The sequence below is a fragment of the Marmota monax genome, unplaced genomic scaffold (assembly GCF_021218885.2).
Source record: "Marmota monax isolate L192 unplaced genomic scaffold, Marmota_monax_Labrador192_F-V1.1 WCK01_AAM20220418_F8-fsc00129, whole genome shotgun sequence".
NCBI lineage: Eukaryota > Metazoa > Chordata > Mammalia > Rodentia > Sciuridae > Marmota > Marmota monax.
The window spans coordinates 3,496,815-3,519,014 of NW_026693811.1; the positions used below are offsets into that span (position 1 = coordinate 3,496,815).

The 22,200-nt window shown below is 32.4% G+C and overlaps 1 protein-coding gene across 5 annotated transcripts in view; it reads right to left on the reverse strand.

Annotated features, from left to right (window-relative positions):
- Positions 1–22,200, reverse strand: part of Kcnh7 (potassium voltage-gated channel subfamily H member 7) — a 466,241-nt gene that overhangs the window by 43,918 nt on the left and 400,123 nt on the right. For all 5 annotated transcript variants that reach the window (XM_058584964.1, XM_058584962.1, XM_058584961.1 and 2 more), the window contains one exon: positions 13,261–13,460. In XM_058584964.1, the coding sequence (XP_058440947.1) occupies positions 13,261–13,460 (200 nt within the window). The remainder of the gene's footprint in view (positions 1–13,260; positions 13,461–22,200) is intronic.

The following is a 22,200-nucleotide window of genomic DNA, read 5'->3' on the forward strand; positions in this document are numbered from 1 at the left end:
AGAAGTTTTAACCCCACATATACATTTTACCCTAGTTGAAGCTTAAATTGCTTCAGCATCTATTTTCTTATTTTAGCTTCATGCAGCTCATAAGAATAAGAACTTATTTTATTGTATAAGGCCATTGTGTCTGAACATATTGTTGGGGAAGTAGAGTATTGTGAAATACACGACTGTGGGAATATTTATAAGCATTGAGAAAATAAATTTTTGGATATAAATTATCAACATTTAGCATAAAGCTTATATCACTTAGAAAATAAAGCATATGGGAGAACAAAACTCCATCATACACCGACATGGATAACAAGAACATGAATCCTGAACCGGTTTTGGTACTAGTAAAGGATCCTTGTAAAATGAAAAGAAATCCTTCCTACATCTTCCCCTTCCTTTTCCACAACTCCAGCTAAAAGCATAACTGTGACATATTTACCTCTTTTCAGAAGGCAATGTAAACTTTAAACTGACTCAAATTAGGGTAAGAACAAATCAGAGTGTGGGCAGTGCTGTGTGGGCTGATGTGATTTATTGCTTTTACACACATGTCCTAGTTACCTAGGCTCTGAAGTCCTTCTGCTAATTCAGCAAAAGTCTGATTTAAAAAAAGGGTGCCTCAGAATTTCTGAAATGAGGTCTCAGGGGAAACCTTGGAAACCATTATGGTTTTAAGGTGAATAGGAGGGATCAGCATTGGAGGAACAGTTTCAGGATCTCTCCTCTTTATCCCTACTCAATTAATTGAGAGAGTTGGTAGTGGAAAGGATAAACAGAATATGACTATAGGGGGTTCAGGTAGATGTTTGCAAATAGTTCTTTCCAAATTAATAGATTATAGATGACTTGATCTTGTTTTCAGAGTAAGAAAGAAAGTGCCCTCTGCCAAGTGATAAAAAGAATGTTTTAAAATATCACGTTTAACTTAAAACAGCATCTCAAATTTGAGATGATTTGATGATTCCTGAAACATTTCTCATGCATCATATTTTAGAATGATTTTTGTTTTGCTTGAATCATTAAATTTTATGAAGAATGCACAGTAGCATTCATCCCATTTTTCAAATGTTAAAGCCAAGTCACAATACCACAATACATTAAGGGATTTTATTTGTGGAAGAACTATGATTCCAAACTTAGTCCAGAGATTCTTCAACTATTTTGACTTGCCATAGATGTCCATTAAGTTGAATTTCTAAAGTTTCTAACAGTATAGAGAATCAAAAAATGTTTCCTGATTACTTCATTTGTTGGTTTTGTACTTGTTGGGGTATTTGTTCATCAGAAAATTTAAGGCAAGTTGTGTGCAATGGCACACACCTGTAATCCCAGTGTCTTGGGAGGCTGAGACAAGAGGATGGCAAGTTCAAGGCCAGTATCACCACTTAGAACTTATCTCAAAATTTAAACTTAATAAGAACTTATCTCAAAATTTAAAAAGGGATGGGAGCAGTGGTGCTGGGGATGTAGATCATCGGTAAAGTGCCCTGCGTTCAATTCCCTGTGCCAAAACAAAACAAAACAAACAAACAACAACAAAAAAAAAAGGAAAAGAAAATTTAAGGCTAAACAAAAATAAATGCAGTTGTTTTCTATGAAAAGCGATAGCTATATCTGTTATTGTTCATTTTTTAAAAAAATGATAAATGTTTTCAAAATAGAAGGTTCTCTTCCTTCACCCAATAATGCCCCCCACCCCATAATTGTATTGCCTATTACTAGGTTCTCTGAAGGTTCCAGGTACAGATATATCTGTACATTTCTGCTTCCACCAATATTGTAATACATCTGTTTTATATGTTTAAGTACCTATTTAGGCTAGCTGTGTAGTGAAATTACACAATTCAATCATATAATACATAAAACAATAACAGTTTGCAAAAAGAAAGGAAATGTATTCCTTCCCAATAATGGGAAGCTGAAATCTTTAAAAATGTTTTATAATGGAAAGTTATTTTTAAGATATCTAAATTAGATGTGGGCTCTTATGTACTTGAAAAATAGAAATACTTTAGTCCATAAACTCTAATTATAATCCAAAAAGAGAGAAAAAAATCCAAAAATTGTCTACAAAATCAGAAGTACTTGTAAATAGGAACCATAATATGATAATCTCTTGATTAAAGAAGAAACACTTTGGAAAGTAATAAAGGGGAACATTTCATATCAAAACCTGTGGAACCATAGAGAAATGTCTATTTAAAGGAAAATGCCTACTTTTATTTTCTTTATTATTAGAAAAGATAGATGTAAACAATGAAAGACCTTAATATTAAAAGTCTTTAAAAATAATAGGATAAGTAAATAATAGGATAATCCAAAATATGAAATGGGAAATTATTGAAAGCACAAGCCAAAAAAGAAAAGAATAGTGGCAAAAATAAAAAAATAAGCTAAGTGAAGTTAGCCAATTCCCAAAAAATAAATGCTGAATGTTTTCTCTGATATAAGGTGACTGATCCATAATGGGGTAGGGATGGGGAGCATGGGAGGAATAGATGAACTCTAGATAGAGCAGAGGGGTGGGAGGGGAAGGGAGAGGGCAGAGGTTTAGCCATGATGGTGGAATGTGATGAACATCATTATCCAAAGTACATGTATGAAGACATGAATTTGTGTGAACATATTTTATATACAAACAGATATGAAAAAATGTGCTCTATATGTGTAATAAGAATTGTAATGCATTCCACTGTCATGTATTTAAAAAATAAAATCAATTAAATATTAGAAAGAAAGAAAGACACAATAAAAATATGTTAATCTTTCTACAAGCTGTTTAAGGAAAGAAGAAAGCACAGAAATATACAAGTTAGGGAGTGAGACAGCAGATGTGTGTGCTGAAGCAGAAAAGATAAATGTAGTATAAGAGAAACCTACATGCAAAAATCTTTGAAAGCTGAAATGAAATGGATGAGTATTTGACAAGACAGAAATTACCAATATCACCTAAAGTAGAATAATTAACACATTAGAGTAGGAATGGTGACTACTATTAAAATTACCAGAACCAAATGATTTTACATTTCCTTTGTAATGTTTAAAGACCATATAACCATTGGTCATTATAATATTATAATCATTATAATATTACAGCCATGTTGATGCAAAATTATATATTATAATATTATAATCATTATAATATTGTAGCAAAGTGGATGCAAAATTCTAAAAAAATTACAAATCAGTAAAATCAGACATATTTTTTAAAAATCTCTTTTAAAATAAGATTTATTTCAAGAATGTAAGGATATTTTAAAAATATTAGTCATAATGGTAAAGCCATTTTTATTAAAACTATTTTGGAGTTTCTAGTGAATTAAAAAGCTAATAAATAGTTATCTTTTTTTAAATGATGAATTTATTTCCTTTTTCTGGTTATTAAATCTTTAAGAGAACTCCCCTCAAAGCAATCAAAGCAAACTAAAGAGAACCAAGCTAAAGAAGAAAAAAAAATCCTGCTAGAATGATGCAATTTGTTTAGGTGGTTGGAAAGAACATAGGTTTGCTTTTTTTTTTTTTAACTCCATATTACTCATAACTAGGTAAAAGAAGAAATGTATGGTATTTTTCATGTGATGAACTAAGCTATACAAATTTTAATGATAATTTTAATAATAAAGGTGAGAGTTTCTGGGAAGAAAATGATAAAACTTATGGAAGGTAAGCTTATTTTTTAAGTCATAAATCACCGATTCTCTCCCTTGCTACATATTAGAGTAGTCATACAAAAAACTGATGCTCAAAATTTGCTGTAAGCAATTTTTATGAAGCAATGAGATTTGTTCAAAATATTTCAGATCATTTTAATGTACAGCTAACATAAAAACTGAACACCGAAATTCCAAAATTTATAAAAATAAACATAAAATTTACAGAAAGTAAATTATAACAGGCTTATAATTCATTCTCTATTTTTCCTGAGGAACACCCTGGGGAAAAAAAATAACCAGCTAATGACAAACATTAGTGACCTGTTCCTGATAAGCATACTTATCAGGAATTTAGTTCTACATTTGTTATTGGGGCAGTTCCTATCTGTGCAGTGTTTTCATCAAGATATACCTAGTCTAAATTGTTTAGGCCATACACACAAACCTTTTGTCAATAGATTCATAGATTATCTGAAAAATGTCATGTGAGCTATGTGATGTACAGAGTAGAAAATGTGCTTAATTATCATTAGTTTCTTTTGGCTAAAGTGTTGTATCATCATGTACTTTATATCATCACTTACATCAATTTTAACATACTCTGTTTAATCTGAGCCAGAATTCACACTAATATGGGAAGAAAGGTCTATATGTTTATGCCTCATGATGTTTAATATCTTTGAGATTATTTGTAAATCCTGTTACTGGTTATGATATTTTATTCTTTTAAGCCAGATTTAGCAATCTGACCTTTGAGTTGTCTCAAAAGTTCAACATGAAGTATATTGCAATTGAACAAAAATAGTCATCTATTTTATGTGGAAGAATAAAAGCTCTCAAATAGCCTAGAAAAAGAAAAATAACATTAATAATTTACCAGCTATTAAGCCATGGTATACAGCCACAAAGGATAAGCTATTACTGTTATAATAGAAATGGACAAATTGAGCAGACTTGAGAGTCTAGATGTGTATCTCAATTATATCTTATAATTTAATCTATAACAGTATTTTAATTAAATGGAAAATGGCTTATGTAATAAATCCCACCAGTGCTAACTTCTATTCATGTAAAAGAAATCATTTAAGAAAATAGATTTCAGATTACAAGGTTTTCTTCATCATATAACAAAATTTTAAGGAAAATCCAGGAGACTACTTATGTTCATAGTAGGGCCTTTATAAAATACGAAAGGATTCCTGAATCATATAATAAAGGTGACCCATGGAATCATATTAAAAATAAAAACAATCACAACATTTTTTATTCAAAAGATCTGTTAAATAGAATCATCATATTGAAAAGAACAATTTATAATGTAGATCACAGACAAAACATTTATATTTATATATATATATATAAAATTTACAGAGTTCTTGTAAAATAAGAAAAAGATAAACAAAATATATAACATGGCCATGAATATGTAATTCATAAAATAAAAATTCAAATGACACTATACTATCTACTTTATCTATCACATATTATGTGTTATATATAGTGTCACTTGAATTTTTCAAAAAGATGCTCAAATTCACTTGTAGCGAGGAAAATGCCATTAAAGTGACAATTATTTCTCACATAGTCCTTAAACCAGAAAAATTGAAAAGAACTTTAGTAAAGGGAAGAGGAGGAAATGCCAACATTGATAGTAATGTAAATTAAGAAACACTATTGGAATATAATCTTACAAGAGCTATTAAAATTAAAAATACAATCTTTAGCTCAGAAAATCTTGTATGGGAATCTACACACAAAATAAAAGTATTAGTAAGAGCCAGATGTGGTGGTGAATACCTGTAATCCAAATTAATACCAGCTACTTTGGAGGCTGAGGCAGGAGGATCACAAGTTTGAGGCCATTCTTGGCAATTTTATGGGTGTGTATGTGTGTGTGTGTACGTATAATTATACATTTCATCTATATCTCTTTTAAATATTGCTTAAGAAATCCCCGTTTATAAAAAAGCACAGATGTTATGATTTAATTCATGTAGGCATGTAGGGATATGTGTGTGTGTGTGTGTGAGAGAGAGAGAGAGAGAGAGAGAGAGAGAGAGAGAGAGAGAGAGAGAAAGAGAGAGAGAGAGAGAGAGAGAGAGAGAGAGAGAGAGAGAGAGAGAGAGAGAGAGAGAATAGGAAATGATTGTGGTTACCAAGATATTATGATATATTTGAGATTTATCTATGAGTATAAAGGTCTAAGGTAATTTTTAATCACTTTGAAACAAGTTCTTATACTGTTTGATTACTTACAGTGATTCTAAAATTTCACTTTGAATAAATGTGAGGTCTTACTGTTCCCTTTAGTTTTTCTTCAATGATTAAAGTAATTTCTTTCTAAGAATTGCTAGTATAAAAGCCATACTCTCATGGGAACTATTTGTTACGTTCAATAGGAAATTAAAAGCATTTATGGGTCCCAATTCTGTGTGGTAAGATGGGTAAGAATGAAAAGAAATGTACTGAGTTAAAATTCCACACAATGCTTTCTCATTCTTAAGAACAGTGGCCTTTAAATGATGTGTAACTGTAGTATAAACCTATTCATGTCACTACTGGGTGTGTTGCATGTGTATCTGTTTTGCTTGTCTTGATTCTGACCATTATGCATATGCCTCCCCTATGCTTTACTTCAAGAATATCTCCATGTCTTTTATCCAAACAAGCCTATATACTTTTATTAACCTTTTATTAGTTCTGCTTGTGAAATTCTGGCATCATATGCTCCTCCATTCTTTGGATATTTAATCAATGGAACTGTTTTATTATAAAGCTCTGACATCAGTGTGGGTGTTATCTACTGTGAAATATTAAGAATAACTCACAGGCAAATCAGATAAAGTCAGACTCCGAGTTAAAGGTCCCATCATAAAAAATACTGCCAGGACCTCATTTTCCTAGTTTCCTCATTTCCTGTGATTCACAGTACAGAATTGGGTGAGGACTAGAGATAAATAATTATTCAAGTAAAATAATTATACAGATGTGGAGTGAGTCTTGGCCTTATCTTCCCATTATAGTTAGGTATTTCTAAACACAACACTTTTTAGTTCTACAAGGGTTGTAGAGCATGCTTATAGAACATTACCACTGGAGTGTAAAATGAATTACAATGTAAACATAAATAGTTTAGCATAACTCTGAGGGGTTAAAAATGAGCCAACAAAGGTGATGGACACTCTTCCACCAATAAAAAAGGGTAAATGCAGAGTTCAGTTTGGAGCCATCTGGCCAATAGGAGCCAAAATGCTAACTGAGAGAGGTTCCACAGATATACCTAGCATATAATTTGTAATAATTACATATTTTCCCATCCATTCTCATTCACATGAGTATGTTTAAACCAAGAGAAGCAATTAAAATATGTATAAATTTCTTGAGCTATTGATACCTTAAGGCTATGTGATAATTTAGGTTGGATGAACTGCTTTTGTTTACTTTAATCCTTAAAAATACTAAGAAACCTGACATAATAGATAAATATTTACAAATCTATTAATATAAATTTCCAGTCTGCTGGGTATATCTTCCAGTGAAGAAAATACTGGGCTTTTATTTTAGGGAAAATTGTGGTGACTTGATTCTATTAAGCTTGAGAAATTCTGGATTACTCTAGGATATAGACTAAAAGACTCTTAAAAAATCATATTTCCAAAGAATATTTTATAAGTGAACTTTGATGATCTTTTTCTGTTGTTTATGATTGATTTATTCCCTGTTGAACAAGGGAACTGAAATTGAATTGAGTTTAAATTACTCCCTTGCTCTTACCTTTTCAAAGAAAGCAGTTTAAAATATGTCATCTCCTTTGGCATAAGAAATTGCACTTTGGACTCCTGTTCAAATAGGACCATTATTTTAAGGAGTTTAAAAACAGTCGTCGGAGACATAATATCTACCTTCCTACTATTTCAAGAGTAAGACTTGCAATAGATGGAGAAACTGAAGCCAGAATGTGTCCAGTGCCTGAGCAGATTTCTGCAATGACTGCTTATCATATGTCCAGCCCCAAGTCATGCTGTTCTTACTTTTGTTGGCTCAGGAGTTGTGAAAAGTCAGACCTCATCACTGAAAAAAGACTTTCTCACTTTGTGTGGAAGCAGCATGATGTCACCTGTATATAAATCCTTCTTGATTGTGGTTGGAGACCAGGATGAAGTGATTATTATCACTTTCGAAAAATGACTGAGCAAGTATCATTGTGATTTCAAAACATCAGATCTTGTCTTTAGCTTGATATTGTTCATGTCAGGGAGTTCCAGATGGTACTAGTGTTCTCTGTGGGGTTGCTATTTGTTTGTTTTTGTTTTTAAAAGTTTAAGATGAGCAGCTTTTGTGTAAAATAAAAAGGGCAGGTGAACTTTGCCCTTTCTTAAGCACCAATTGTTTGGGGTTGGCTACAATAGGTGATCAAGAGTGACAAATTTAGGGCTTGGGATAGGACTTGCTTAGAATGTATAAGGCCCTGAGTTTTATCTCTAGCAACATCAACAACCACAAACTCCCCCTCAAAAAGTGACCATTTGTGTGAAAGTAGTGAACTCCTTATCTGTGCAAAATTTTACTATCTATCCAATTTCCACAAAACCAGGCAATGCCTGTCAACCAATCAAAATGCAGATTAAAAAAAAAAACAAAAAACAAAAAACAAAAAAACGGTCTCTCAATTTTAGTGTGCAAAAATTTTTAAATTCAACTCCTAAAGTCGATATTTATTTACAGAAAACCAAAAGATTTTACTAGTCCTGTGGGTCATTTTAATTTAAATGCAAGTTTTTGACAATTTTCTATCCCCTTTTAAATAAGTCTGATGTGAGGGCATCCTTTTAAAAAAATTTATTAAAGACCTTTGATACCTTGACCTGGTCAGTCAAGTTTTTTTTAATCAACAATATTTATGGACTTCAGTATAATAAAGGATATTTAGAACAAGTCAAGGAGGATTAAAACAATATAGTGTTAAAAACGAGCCAGGCTATTTTGTAAATTTTACTTTAATATTAGTGTGGGATTTATTATGACAAGTATTGTTTTTAATCTGAGTTGCTGAATTGAACATAACTGAAACAGCCTACCGTTACATTTCACTATGGTGTACCAAAACACTGATCCAAATATGAAGGTCTGGCATAGACGAAGTTATTTCCATATGTGCAGAGAATGAGTGTAACAAAGTTTCTGAAGGAGTAGAGCTAAATCATGGATGCAGAAATGAGGTTTGTGTTACTAATGGAGACAGATAACAGGGAAACTAGGAAAGAGTTGTGAAAGTAAAGCAACATTAGATTTAATGTTCGTTGTGTTCCTTGGAAATCATGTCTCTCTAAGAAATAAGGATTTATATTAAGCAGTATATCATTTACTATTCTCTTTTCTACCTTGATTGGCTCTGTTTGTTGGGCTCATTACAACTGTATGGCATGTCACTCAGAATACCACTGTGATTCTATGTATTTTTAACCTACTATGTTGTTTCTTGATTGAAATCTCAAAAAATTCCTCCCCTTTTCAGTTCTATACCTGTCCCATACTTAACTCTTTCTCAGGTACCTATCTACTTCCTGCTTGACATGGAGGCTACACCATGTAGTACAAGAGTTGTTTTCTCTCTCTGCCAATATCTTCACCTTTTCTCATGTCTTCCCTGTTGGTCTTCAGAGAAAACTTTTCTATCCACACTGTTGAATAATCTATCCCTTTTCTTAGGCTCTTATTCTGACTCCTTTCTATGTCTGCCTTTCAAAATTTCATCTATGATTGTCCCAGGCTAAAAACCCCAATCAATTATTCTTCTTTCTTTCTAAAAAAATAATTAAATAAAATTTCATCTGGATGATTTGTCAAACTCTGCTTTGTATTCTTCCACATATATGCCTCAATGATTTTGCTCGTCTTTACTGGAAATGTTCTCCTTGGTTCTCTGCCATCACAATTCTGCCACCCACCTAGTCCAGTAATTTTGGAATAATACTCCATGCAGAAGCAGATGTTCCACAAGGGAGACCCAGATGCTCACAGCAGGGAGGGAGGAGATGGGCAGCAGATAGACTAGAAACTCCATCTTCAGGAAGAAAAATTCTCATGATAGTGGCTTTACACATTTACCATGTCTGAGTATTGTGCTTTAAAAATACTTGAAAATAACAAGTTTAATGAAATTGCAGAAAAGGTAAAGTGACTTGTCCAAGATTAGAAGCAACTTAAAGCTTGTATTTGGGTCTTCCCTATCTGTGTTTTCTTCTATTATCCAGGCATTACTCAGGATTCTGGGCAGTATTTTTTGGTATGGAATACATTCTCCATTAAATGTTTATAGAGGTTTTTCTTCCATGCCATTATAATATTAAATTACAAAGTGATTTGTGTCTTAAATGGGTTACTTCCTTCCATCCAGAAGGATATATGAATCATCAAGACTCTTCTTCATTCTCTTATGTGTGACATGATACCATTTGATTCTATACTGGCATGGAAGATTATTTTCATTATCTTAGTAGTATTGTAACTAAATGTTGGCAAACCTCAGAAAGTTTCAGACTGGGTCAGAAAGATGGCTTTGATTTAGGGAAATTCCTTGAGAAGCCATCAGTCCTAACCTGAGAAAGCATCTCCTCATTCCTAACTAGTCAATTTTCTGCAGGTAAAAAGAAAAGGGGTTTTCAGAATTAACCTGTGCAGATCTTTGAGATAACTTTAAATTTTTGAGATAATTCTTTAGAGTCTGAAATCAGACTCTAAAGAATCTGGCCTCATCATCCTTGGCCCTTTTCCTTTTGTACTCAACCATTGGTTCAATTAAAGGAATCATTGTTCCCAGAATTTTTTCAGTTTTGGGACATTCTGGCAATTGCTTTCACAAATGGCCACACTTTTTAGGTCAATTCTTCCCTATCTTTTTATGCAATGAAAATAACTTTAAGTCAATTAATACAGTGTGTTCAGAAATGCTGTACTTTATTTGGACATGACTAACAGTAAAAATGACCTGAAATGTCTCATGAGAAATTATATTTAAGGTTATACTTAAATGAAATAACATGGAATGCTGATGCAAAATACAACAATTTGATGTATTTTCATGTATCACAATACATAAATCTAGACTATCTTCAACTGTTAATAAATTATAGCTTAGTTAACAATAAATTGACATTATATAAGAATTTTAACAATGTAGTTTTGGAGGTAAAAAAAAAGTCCACTTATTTTTTTAACCTCTCAATAGACTAGGAGTACAGTTGGTTTTCTCTAATCAATTTTATTTTGCATTATCATGCTTAATAAGCAAGCATCTTCCATTTGCTGAGTTTTCAGTTACCTTGAACTTTGATTTTTTTACTCACTTTGCAGTCACAAAATGAGAAATGTAGACACTGTGTACAAACGAGAAGTTCGTGCAAAGTCAAGTTCTCAAAACCACATGCAAGACTCAGCGGCACATGGTTTAGAGCCCACACACTCCAGGATCATGTAATACTGGCATGCAGATGAGAGGAAAGAAAAGCACCTACATCATGAAAATAGAGGATGATGAAATAGAATGACATTTTCTTTATGACAATTATCTAATGCAAACCGTATACCCATAACCTTTACCAGAGTGGGAATGGGGCAGAGAAGTAAATCTTTGCAGGGAGTGGGAAACTATATATAAATATTAGATAGAGGTCAAGTTGTTGTTAAGTTTAAGAATAACTATTCTGAACTTGGCCTCTTCCAGGTTGTCTTTCCCAGTTTCTTGCTTTGTATTTCCTCTGCTACATCATGCAAAAAAGATCAAAGCTAACATTGGAAATCATTTAACAAGCTCTAAACCTGACAGATAACAAGGGTGTTCTCCACAATTTACACGAGAATTAAATTGGATATAAATACCTCCTGTTCTTACCGGTGGGTGTTGTGATTCCATGTGTTAAGGTGTGAAGCAGACAGGAAAGAGATAAATCTTTCATAAGTACATTGTAAATAGGCAAGTGGTATATAAACCATATTCATAGGTAATAGAGTAAAACAATGAAAGGTAAATAGTTGTCACAAAGTAGACTTTACCACAAAAAAAAATGGTCATAAAATTAGAGTTTATGGGGTGGGGGTAAAATAAATAAGTGCTTTACTACTGTTATTTAAATAATCTGGCAGTGTGGAACAATAAAATTGAGTGATACTTATTTTGATTAAAAATTCTTGACACTGCTTCATCAACCCAGCAGTAGAGATTCCCAGATAAGTTTTAAATACTGATGCTTTTATTAAACAATCATACTGATGAAAATATATACACGAATAATATATAAATGTTCTTTCTTGCAAGATTAAAGTGTTCCCCTGGGAGAATTTATCAAATGAATTTTTCACAATGAACTTTGGGATGATTGGAAATAACTCATGGAATTAAGCTACAGTTTTGTATGAAATGTGCTAACTTGATTACTTCTTCAAATTAAAAGTTTTAAAATGGTATATTCTTTATTTCTCAAATAAATTGCATGCAGTTATGATAAACTTATCCACAGACAATGAATGTGCTTTAAATTGGGCAATATTTGTAATGTTTCCTGCATCATTACTCCTAATTTTGAAACTTGGTTTTTGGTTAAAATTTTGCTGGTCACATACACAAAAAAATCAATGTAAATTCTATAGCTTCATTTACTAAAATTTATATTATGAAATTGATGTAATTAAATGTCAGTGATTTTATTTTCTAAAGAATTCTCAGAAATAGGGTCCTTGCCCAGTGGAGGATTAGCTAGATGGGAAGGCTCCAAATTTTAATCTTTTTCCTATAGCTCAACGATATGTCATTGACTTTGGATTTGTTGTATAATTTATCTGTAACAATTATTTTCTAAAATCAAAAAAGCAAATAAAAGAATTTTAGCATTTTTCCCTACTAATAAAAGGCCCTTTAAAGCAGGCTGATAAATATTGATTTTTGAGCAGTGATAACAGGAGGTAGGGTTGTGATAAGTGATTGTTGGTGTCAAATTTGCTTAAAATATATGAAGGAATCCATATTTTCCCCTTGAAATGAAAGATTCATTAAAGCAAGTACATTAAAAGGGCACAGCGTTAATTGTTTCAAAATATAGAAAAATTGTTGTTGAAAGTGGCATGAAACTTCCTATCAGAAAATGCTTTTAACATGCTTAAGTTTCCTAATCTTTCCTAAAAATTTTTAAATGTTCTACTTTTTAAAATGTTTTATTTAACCTCGGATCTCTGTTTGGGGACATTGTTACAGTTTACTTGCCAAATTTTAATTTCACATGGGTTCAGCTACTTTTTTGGGTGCTGACAATTAGGCCATACTTTGAAAGTCCAAGTCCCAGCTAAAGCAAGACTTTCTCTAACCAGAAGTGGGAACTCTACAACACACAGTTATATCAGTTTGCATCATGTTATAATGCCTTTGCCACACAGTATAACTAGATATAGCACCATGCAATGCCATGAATTGAGAATGAGACACTATCTCCAGGGGAGAAAATAAACATCTGAGAGAAGAAAACAAAAGCAAGGGATTCAAAGCTGGTGAGACTGGCTTTTTCATTTTGGCTATAGCTCTAATGCCTGTAGCACTATTTTGGGAAACAGAAATACATACCATGTTCATGTCAATGCCATTGGTGTAAGTCCATGCATGCTGGAAATACTCTTCAAGCCGTTGCCTCAGAGGGTTGGGGATTTGGTGAAAACGAATGAACTCTTTTACTCGTAGCATCTGCATGTGGTACCTGGCAGTTCCCGAGTACAGTCTTTGGATAATTGCAGAAACATTCCCAAAAATGCTTGCATACATTAGTGCTGGATTGGATAAAAAAGAAAGTTATGGGGGAACACTACACATGTGTATAGTATATCTTCTCAGGATATCAATCATGTAGATTTTGATCATGTCAGCCAGCCCAGTTATGCAGATTTACCACTGGCTCATGTGCAAAAAAATTAAACTAGTAACACTTGAAATTTTTATAATTTTAATGGTATAAATAGAGAGGGAAAGTATTAAAACTCATTATGGATTCTAAATTAAAGTACAAATACAATTTTTTTTTTAATAACATGAGCTTGTGATCAGGAGCATTGACTAGAGATGCAATGGGTTTGGAATATAGCATTTGATTATTTTTAGTAAGGCATGCTATGGCTCACTATAATTTCTTTTTTCTGAAAAACATATTCATGGGCAAAAACATCTTTTAGGGATTTATAAAACACTTTTTGAATTAAAGTTAAATATTAATTTTAAAATTGTGACTCTCTTTGCCTCTTAGCTTCAAATCTAATCTTGTAGTAGTAGAGGTCTGTTATAAATTTTAAGGTTATTTTTAAAACTTTGGATTTTCTGAGTAATGACTAATTTTTAAAAGAAGACTAAAGTTTCTTTAGAGTGTTAATTTGTATATGATTTTTAATTTATTCTAATTCACTTTCACAATTTCTTTGCATAATAATATATCTCTGGCTTAGAAAATGCATATAGTTTAATTTTTAAGAAAAAATAGAATACATTTTTGTTCTTTTACATATAGGAAGAAAGTGTTATTTTATCCCTTGCAATATTTTCAGTACTTAGGTAAAATACCCTCATTAGTACTTCTTGAGCTAAATCTTTAGGATTTAAAATAAGGTCTTTGTATATTTTCTTTTTTCCTTGTAGTATTTGTTTTCAGCTTAGAATAATCCTAAAAATGAAATACTCTGTACCTAAATCACCTGGTATATATATCATATATACCAGGTGATTTAGGTACAGTGTGTGTGTGTGTGTGTGTGAGTGTGTATATATATATATATATATATATATATATATATATATATATATATATATATATATATATATATATCTTTGGTCATCTGTCAGGAGCCTGGAGCTGATGTGTATGTACAAGGCACTGGAACAGCAGTATACTGTGCAGGTGGGAAAAGCAGTAACAGCAGCATTATGCTTTCTTGAGCATTTGCTTTTTTCCACAGCATTTATCTTATCATTTGTATATTATGCTTGGTTTTCACCTTCCTTGTTTGTCATAGAAGTCCAAAGCAAGAGAATGTCCCTGGGAAAGAAGAGGAGCCCTTCAATTTTTATTTATTTATTTTGTATTTAAAGAGATGAAAACTGAGGAGATACAAGGTTTAATTTTGTTAATTTGATTAGGCCTCAGGGTGCTCAGATAAGCTGGTTAAATATTACTCTGGGTGAGTCTGTGAAGGTATTTTGGTTGAAATTAACTATTTGTTGTTGTTATTTTGTATTTTTTTGGTATTGGGGATTGAACTCAGGGGCACTCAAATTAAGCCCCATCCCCAGCCTTTTTTAAAAAAAATTTTATTTAGAGACAGGTTCTCACTGAGTTGCTTAGTGCCTTGCTTTTGGTGAGGCTGGCCTTGAACTCAGGATCCTCCTGTCTCAGCCTTTGGAGCTGCTGGGATTACAGGTATGCACCACTGTGCTGGCGAAATTAACTTCTGAATCAGTAGACAAGTGAAGCAGATTGAACTCCCCACTCTGGGTGGGCCTCATCTTATCCATGTGAACAGAACAAAATGACAAAATAAGGGAGAACTCACTCTCTGCCTGCATGTCTGTGTTGGGAAATAAGTCTTCTCTTACTTTGGACTTGTACCCAGACTCAGAATGAAATTATACCACTGTTTCTCCACCATAAATGCTTAGGACAATTCTTTACAATAATTCTAGGTATCTCTGTATCTATTTATCTGTCATCTATTGATCTGCTTTTCTGGAAATCCAGACTAATCCAGGAGATCTTTAGCTGAGTTAGCCTGTGCAAGAGACATTAATTTTCTCTAAGGCAGATCAGTTGTTTAGGGTATACCTTCCAAAAGAAGCATCAGCAGCCCTAAATTCTTTCTAATTTGAGTCAATTAATACATTGTTACAAGGAGAGCTTAGCAATATTTGTCACAAACTAATTCCTGTGACTCATGTAGGAAGTATATTTTGCATCCTAAGCATAGAATTGGATGTATCTTTATGTACTGTTATGTTTCCAAAAAGTACCTATTACATGCTCTGCAAAGAGATTCTGAGAGCACATAATCAATGATAGTTATTTTACCTAAACCACACAGTTACTTGTGTAACTTGTTTAGTTTTTAATAAATACTGTGGTTTTATCTCCATCTTACCATTGAAACGTTAGTTTATGTAATAAACAGGTACTTCCCGCTTAGTGTTATGATGGAAAATCTGGATTGTAAGTATGTAGTTGAAGACCCGAATGAACCATTGAAATATATCTCTTGGGAAATTCTATGCTGATGATGTTTTAAATTATACAGAAGAGTTATTTTTTGTTTGTTTGTTTGTTTTGTTTTGGTTGGAGAGGAAGCAAGTAGAGCTAAATATTGCAAGATAGAGATAAAAATATAATATAACAAAATTATTATAGTTATATATTATTTAGTTGATGTCCATCAATTGGAGTAAAATACTAGTCAAAAGAATGCTGGCTATTTATAGATGGGCATTTTCCCCTTAAAATCAATATTTTTATTTAGTAGAAAGTTCTTATTTCATCAAAATGGTTTACTTGTTAGTTTATTAGAGAAATAAAACATGTATATCTTAAAACTTCCTTTAGCACACACCATACCCAAACTCTGATATGTTAGCCAAGCCAATAAATTTCACTGTTTTTTGTATATTAGATAAACTATGCTGATAGACTGAATACACTTTTTCTTCCCATGTATTACATACAATTTGGGCGGGGGGTAGGTTGGGTACTGGGGATTGAATCTTGGGGTGTTTTACCTCTGAGGTACCTCATCCCCCCTTTATTATTATTATTTTTAATTTTGAGACAGGGTCTTTTTAAGTTGCTTAAGGCCTCACTAAGCTACTAAGGCTGGACTCAAACTTGTGATCCTCCTGCCTGAGCCTCCTGCATCACTGGAATTATAGGCATGTATGACTATGTCCAGACATATTTTTTAAAATGTACTTAAAATATAAATTTATTGCAGCATAATTTATTTATAACAAGATACATCCTTTTCAACTGCATAGCCCAAGTAGATGGGACAAACATGAATAATCCTGTGAATACAATAATTGGTATAGACTATTTCCATTATCACAAACATTCTCCTGTGTCCCTCATTTTAGACCTTAGGCAAACACTGAACTCCTTTATGTCAGTACAGATTAGTTTACATTTCCTTGGGTTTCACATAAATGGAACTATAATGTACATGCTCATTTGAGTCTGACTTGCTCAACAGAATGTTGAGGATTGTTGTGTCTATAATTTGTTTTAGATCTTGAATTGACAAATTGATTTGCATCTTATGGAAATACCACAGTTTATCTCTTCCATTGATGGAAGTTCATTGACTACTATGAATAAATTTGCCATGAATATTTGTGCCTAAGTTTTTGTGTGTACATATATTTTTATTTTCCTTTTAAACACCTAAGAGTGAATTACTGAATTGTGTGGTATGTATAAACTTCATAAGAAACTGCCACGCTGTTTCCCAAAGTTGTTTTATTTTACATTCTCACCAGTAATGTATTACAATGCCAGTTGTTCCATATCCTCTGGAACTTTGGTTTAGTCAGTCTTTATTTTTAACCATGGCAGAGCGTGTATAATATCTTACTAGGATTTTAATGTGCATTTCCCTGCTGACTGATGTCATCTTTATATGTACTTCATGACCACTGTTTTGTGAAGTGTCTTTTCAAATATTTTGCTCATTTTTGAAATGAGTTATCTTGTTAGTTTGGAGTTGTAAGAATTCTTGATATATTCTGGATATCAACACTTTTATATTTATATTTTGAAAATATTTTCTTCCATCCTATCACTTTCCCATTTATATTATTAACAATGTCCTTTGAAGAACAGAAGTTAATTTCGAAGGTCTCAAATTTATCAATTTTTTATTTTGTGGTTCAGAATTACCTTTTGTTTTGGTTTTGGAAAAATGTATCATTCAAGAATTTGTGCATTTCACCTAGATTTTCAAATTTATTGTAATAAATCAATTCATAAAGTACTTTTATTATTAATTTTCTTCCCAGAATTCAATTTTTTTCTCCTATGGTTCTGTGGATTAATCCAGAGTTTCACACATGGGAGCCAAGTGCTCACTTACTTATCACTCCTCCCCAAAGTTCAGCTTCTTACTTAATATATTACAAAGTTTAGTCAAAATGTCCCAAGCTTATGTCATCATCAAACTCCCAAATTCCCTTTCTTCATCTCTACCTTATTCTCCTGGGCTGGTTTAGCAGTGGTGGAGGGGCCTCCAGCTGATTGAGCAGATCCATCAGCCCCTCCATTGCATAGGAATTCCCAAGGCTAACATTGAACCTGGCCTTAGCGAATAAGCAGAGAAATCTGATTTGTTTATACCAACTTTTTAAACAAACTTATTAATCTCATTCTCTGTGATGGTAGCTTCATTGTCATGCATTATGAGGGTAGACAGTGTAGACAGAGGCTAGTTTGGAGACCTAGGCCATAGTGCTGTTGGGTGTAGTCACTGCTGGGCACAGTGCTAAAGAGAGGAAGTCAGGGCTCACCAAGCACTGCCTTCGCTTTCTCAGAAAGACCCAGCACCTGGGTGGAAGCTACTTCTGTCTGTAAGATTTATAGTAACATCTTTTCTTTCATACAGGTTGTTAGTAGCTTTCCCTGCCCCTCTCTTTTCCAGTCTAGTTAGAGGCTCATCAATTTTATTGATCATTAGAAAGCCAAAATTTACTTTGATTCACTCTCTATTGTTTTCTGTTTCATTAATTTCAGCTGTTATTTCCATTTTCCCTTTCTTTCTGTGTTGTTTAATTTGCTAGTTTATCTTATTATTATTATTATCTTTTACTGGTTTCTTAAGATAGAGGCTTGGATCTCTTTTAAATAAAGAGACTCAGAAAGCTATAAATTTCTCTCTAGACACTGATTTAGATGGCTCCTACATTTGCATTAAGTAAAAATATTTTCTGTTATCTATGTGATTATTTTTTCTTTGAACCATAAATTATTTGGAAGTGTGTTAATTAATTTTTAAATATTTGGAGACATTACAAATATCTACCCATTTTTCTCTCCTATATTTCTGCCTCCTCCTTCTTTATTATAATTTATTCTTGGATTTTTTTGTGGTCAGAGAAATACTCTGTATGATTTTAGTACTTTAAATATGTTCTGTGGCTCAGGATATGATGTCTTGACTAATGATCTACATATACTAGAAAAAAATGTGTATTCTGCTGGTAGTCTGTAATTGTCACCAAGCAAAGTTAGCTAACAGTAGTAATTAAGTCTTTTATATTTTATTATTATTTTTCTATTGTATAAAACATAGAAGAATGCTGAAATTTCAAACTGCATTTGTAGATTTCTCTTTTGAGTTTGTCTATTTCTCCTTTTAGCTCCATCACTCCTTTTGTATTATAATTTTGACATTTTTTTTTGTTTCAGCAATTTAAAGATTTTATTCCATTATCTCTAGCTTCTGTTGTTTCTAATAACAAATGTTCTATTATTAACCTTATGCCCCCCCCTTTTTTTTGATGTGTGTCTTTTTTTCCCCTAGCCCCTTTTAAGATTTTCATTGTAACTAGTTTCCAGCAATTTGATTCTTTTTTGTTTTTGGTACTGGGTATTAAATTCAGGGACACTCTAACACTGAGCTAATTCCCAGTTCTTTTAATTATTATTATTATTTTTTATTTTTAGATAAGGCTTCCTTATGTTGCTCAGGCTGGCTTCAAACTTGAGATTCTCCTGCCTCAGCTTCCCGAGGTGCTGAGATTACAGGTACATGGCACCATACTCAACTCCAGCAACTTGATTATGGTGTGCATTTATATATTTTATTTACATTTAATCTGTTTAGGATTCACTGAACTTCTTGAATCTATAGTTTATAGATGTTGTCTATAAACTATAGATTGGAAAAAATTCAATCATTATTTTTCTTGTTATTTTTCTGCTTGCTTCCTTAGTTTTGGGGACTCTACATATACATTTTTTCAAGTACTAGGTATTCTGTTAGTTTTATCGTCTCTGTCTGTTGATTTCCTTTTTTATTTGATTTGCTGCCTGTTTATGGGTCACATTTTTCTGTGTTTTACTGTATCTATTGTTTTTATAATAATTCTGGCTATTATAAAATTAATGTTGATCCATGCTGTATTTTTTCATCCTTTAAAATGTTAGACATTATTATTATTTACATTTAAATTTATTTAAAAGTTATACATAAACACATAAAACTGCTCATAATGTTCTGATAGATGTGTACATTGCATAATGTATAAGTCCGTTCAACTTTATCTGTCTCCTCAAACATTTATTATTTCTTTGTGATTAAAACACTCAAAATCCTTTCATCTAATCCCAATCACTATCTTTAGTGAACCCACTGTCTAATAGCACAACCAAACTTTTACCCCTATGCAACTGTAACTTCACAGCACTTGATTCCATCTCTTTCCACTCTTCCCTACCTCTTCTCTCTCTTCCTCTCCTTGTAAACACCATTACACTCTTAATTTCTTTGAGGTCAACTTTTTTATTTTCTACATATGAGCAAGAACATGCAATTTTTATCTTTTCTTGGCTTATTTTACTTAAATATTTTCAGCTCTATCCATGTTACTTTAAATGACAGATTTCATTCTCTTTTAAGGTTGAATTAATTATATTCATGTTCCATATTTATATATATGTTCCTATATATGCATATATATATATATATATATATATATATATATATATATATATACATATATATATACATATATATATCCTTATATATATGTTCCATACTTTGTTTATCCATTCATCAGTTGATGGACATTTGGGTTATTTCCATTTTCTGAGTATTGTGACTAGTGCTATAATAAACATGGGGGTGGGATTTCTTTTTGACAGAACAATTTAATTTATTTTGGCTATATCTACCCAGGAGTGGGATCATTTGATCATATGGCAGGTTTATTTTTAAGGTTTTGAAAAACATCCACACTGTTTTCCATAATGGTTGTACTAATTTATGTTCCCATGAACATATGCAAGTGTTTCTTTTTCTCCACATCTTTGCCAACACTTATCTTTCTATTTACTTATTTTTGGTACCAGGGATCAAACTCAGGGCACTCAACCACTGAACTACATCCCCAGCCTTATTTTGTATTTTATTTAGAGACAGGGTTTCACTGAGTTGCTAAATTGCTGAGGCTGGCTTTGAACCTGCCATCCTCCTGCCTCAGCCTCCTGAGCCACTGGGGTAACAGGCATGCGCCACCACACCCAACACTTGTTTTTTTTGTTAATAGTTATTCTTCTTGGAATGAAATGATTTCTCATTGTAGTTTTGATTTGCATTTCCATGATGATTAGTGATGTTGAGCATTAAAAAAAATACCTGTTGGTTATTTGTATGTTTTCTTTTGAAAAAATGTGTATTTAGGTCAATATCTCTTTTTAAGAATGGATTATTTATATTTATTTTACTCTTGAGTTTTTTGAGTTCCTTAATATTTTGGATATTAACGCCTTGTCCCATTGTCAGATGTATAGTTTGTAAATATTTTCCCACATGCTGTAGGCCCTCTCTTCTCTCTGTGTTTGTTTCTTTCACTTTGCAGCAGGTTTTAGTTTGATGTTACTCCTTTAACTATTTTCCCATTATTTTTTGTGCTGTCATGGCCTTGTCTAAAAATTTCTTTGCCCACTAGACATTGTTCTTGCAGATAGTTAGACAATTTGATGATTGGGTTGTATCTACTGAGACTTGTTTTTAAAGTTTTGTTAAGATTTGCCCTGATACTGTGGCATTATTATTTTTCTGAGATTTTTAGTGAATACCCTGGATGTTCAATGGAGGTTTTCTGCTCTGCTTACTTGAATCTTCCAAACCTGGGTGAAACCTAAAAATTGTTCAGATTACAGTACTTATATGTTACTTCGCCTGACCATGAGGACTTTCATTCCATGTAGTTGTCTTAGTATTTATTAGTACTCAGGGTTATACCCCTGTAGTTTTCTGGAGTTTTACTTTGTCATAATTGTCTCTGTTTTTCTTTTTGTATTGAACACTATAACACCCTGGGCTTCATAACCTGTGATATTGTTTTCTTAATTTATTCAGAATTTTGTACCCTGCTTAGATTTTTTTTTTCCTTTATTGTTCACTGTGGTTCAGAAGGTGTCTATAGGCAGGAAACCAGGGGTAACATGGGGATATCTTGGTTCTTTCCCTTCTCTCAGGGATCACACTTCCCTGCTTGGTGCTCAATGTCTGAAAGCATATACCTTATACATTTTGTTTGGGATTCTGTTTCTTTGCTTTTTTCTTTTGTTTTTTTTTTGTTTAATAAGGAGGGGTAAGGCTACTCCATCATACTGGAAGTAGAGAACTCTAGTAACTGTCTTTTACAGTCTATAACATTGAGAAATTCTCCCAAGATGTTTGTTAAGCAGGTTAGAGATGGAAAACATTTGTTCTTATTTTACTAGTTTATTCGTTTTTAAAAATTAAATATAGACATTGTATTTCT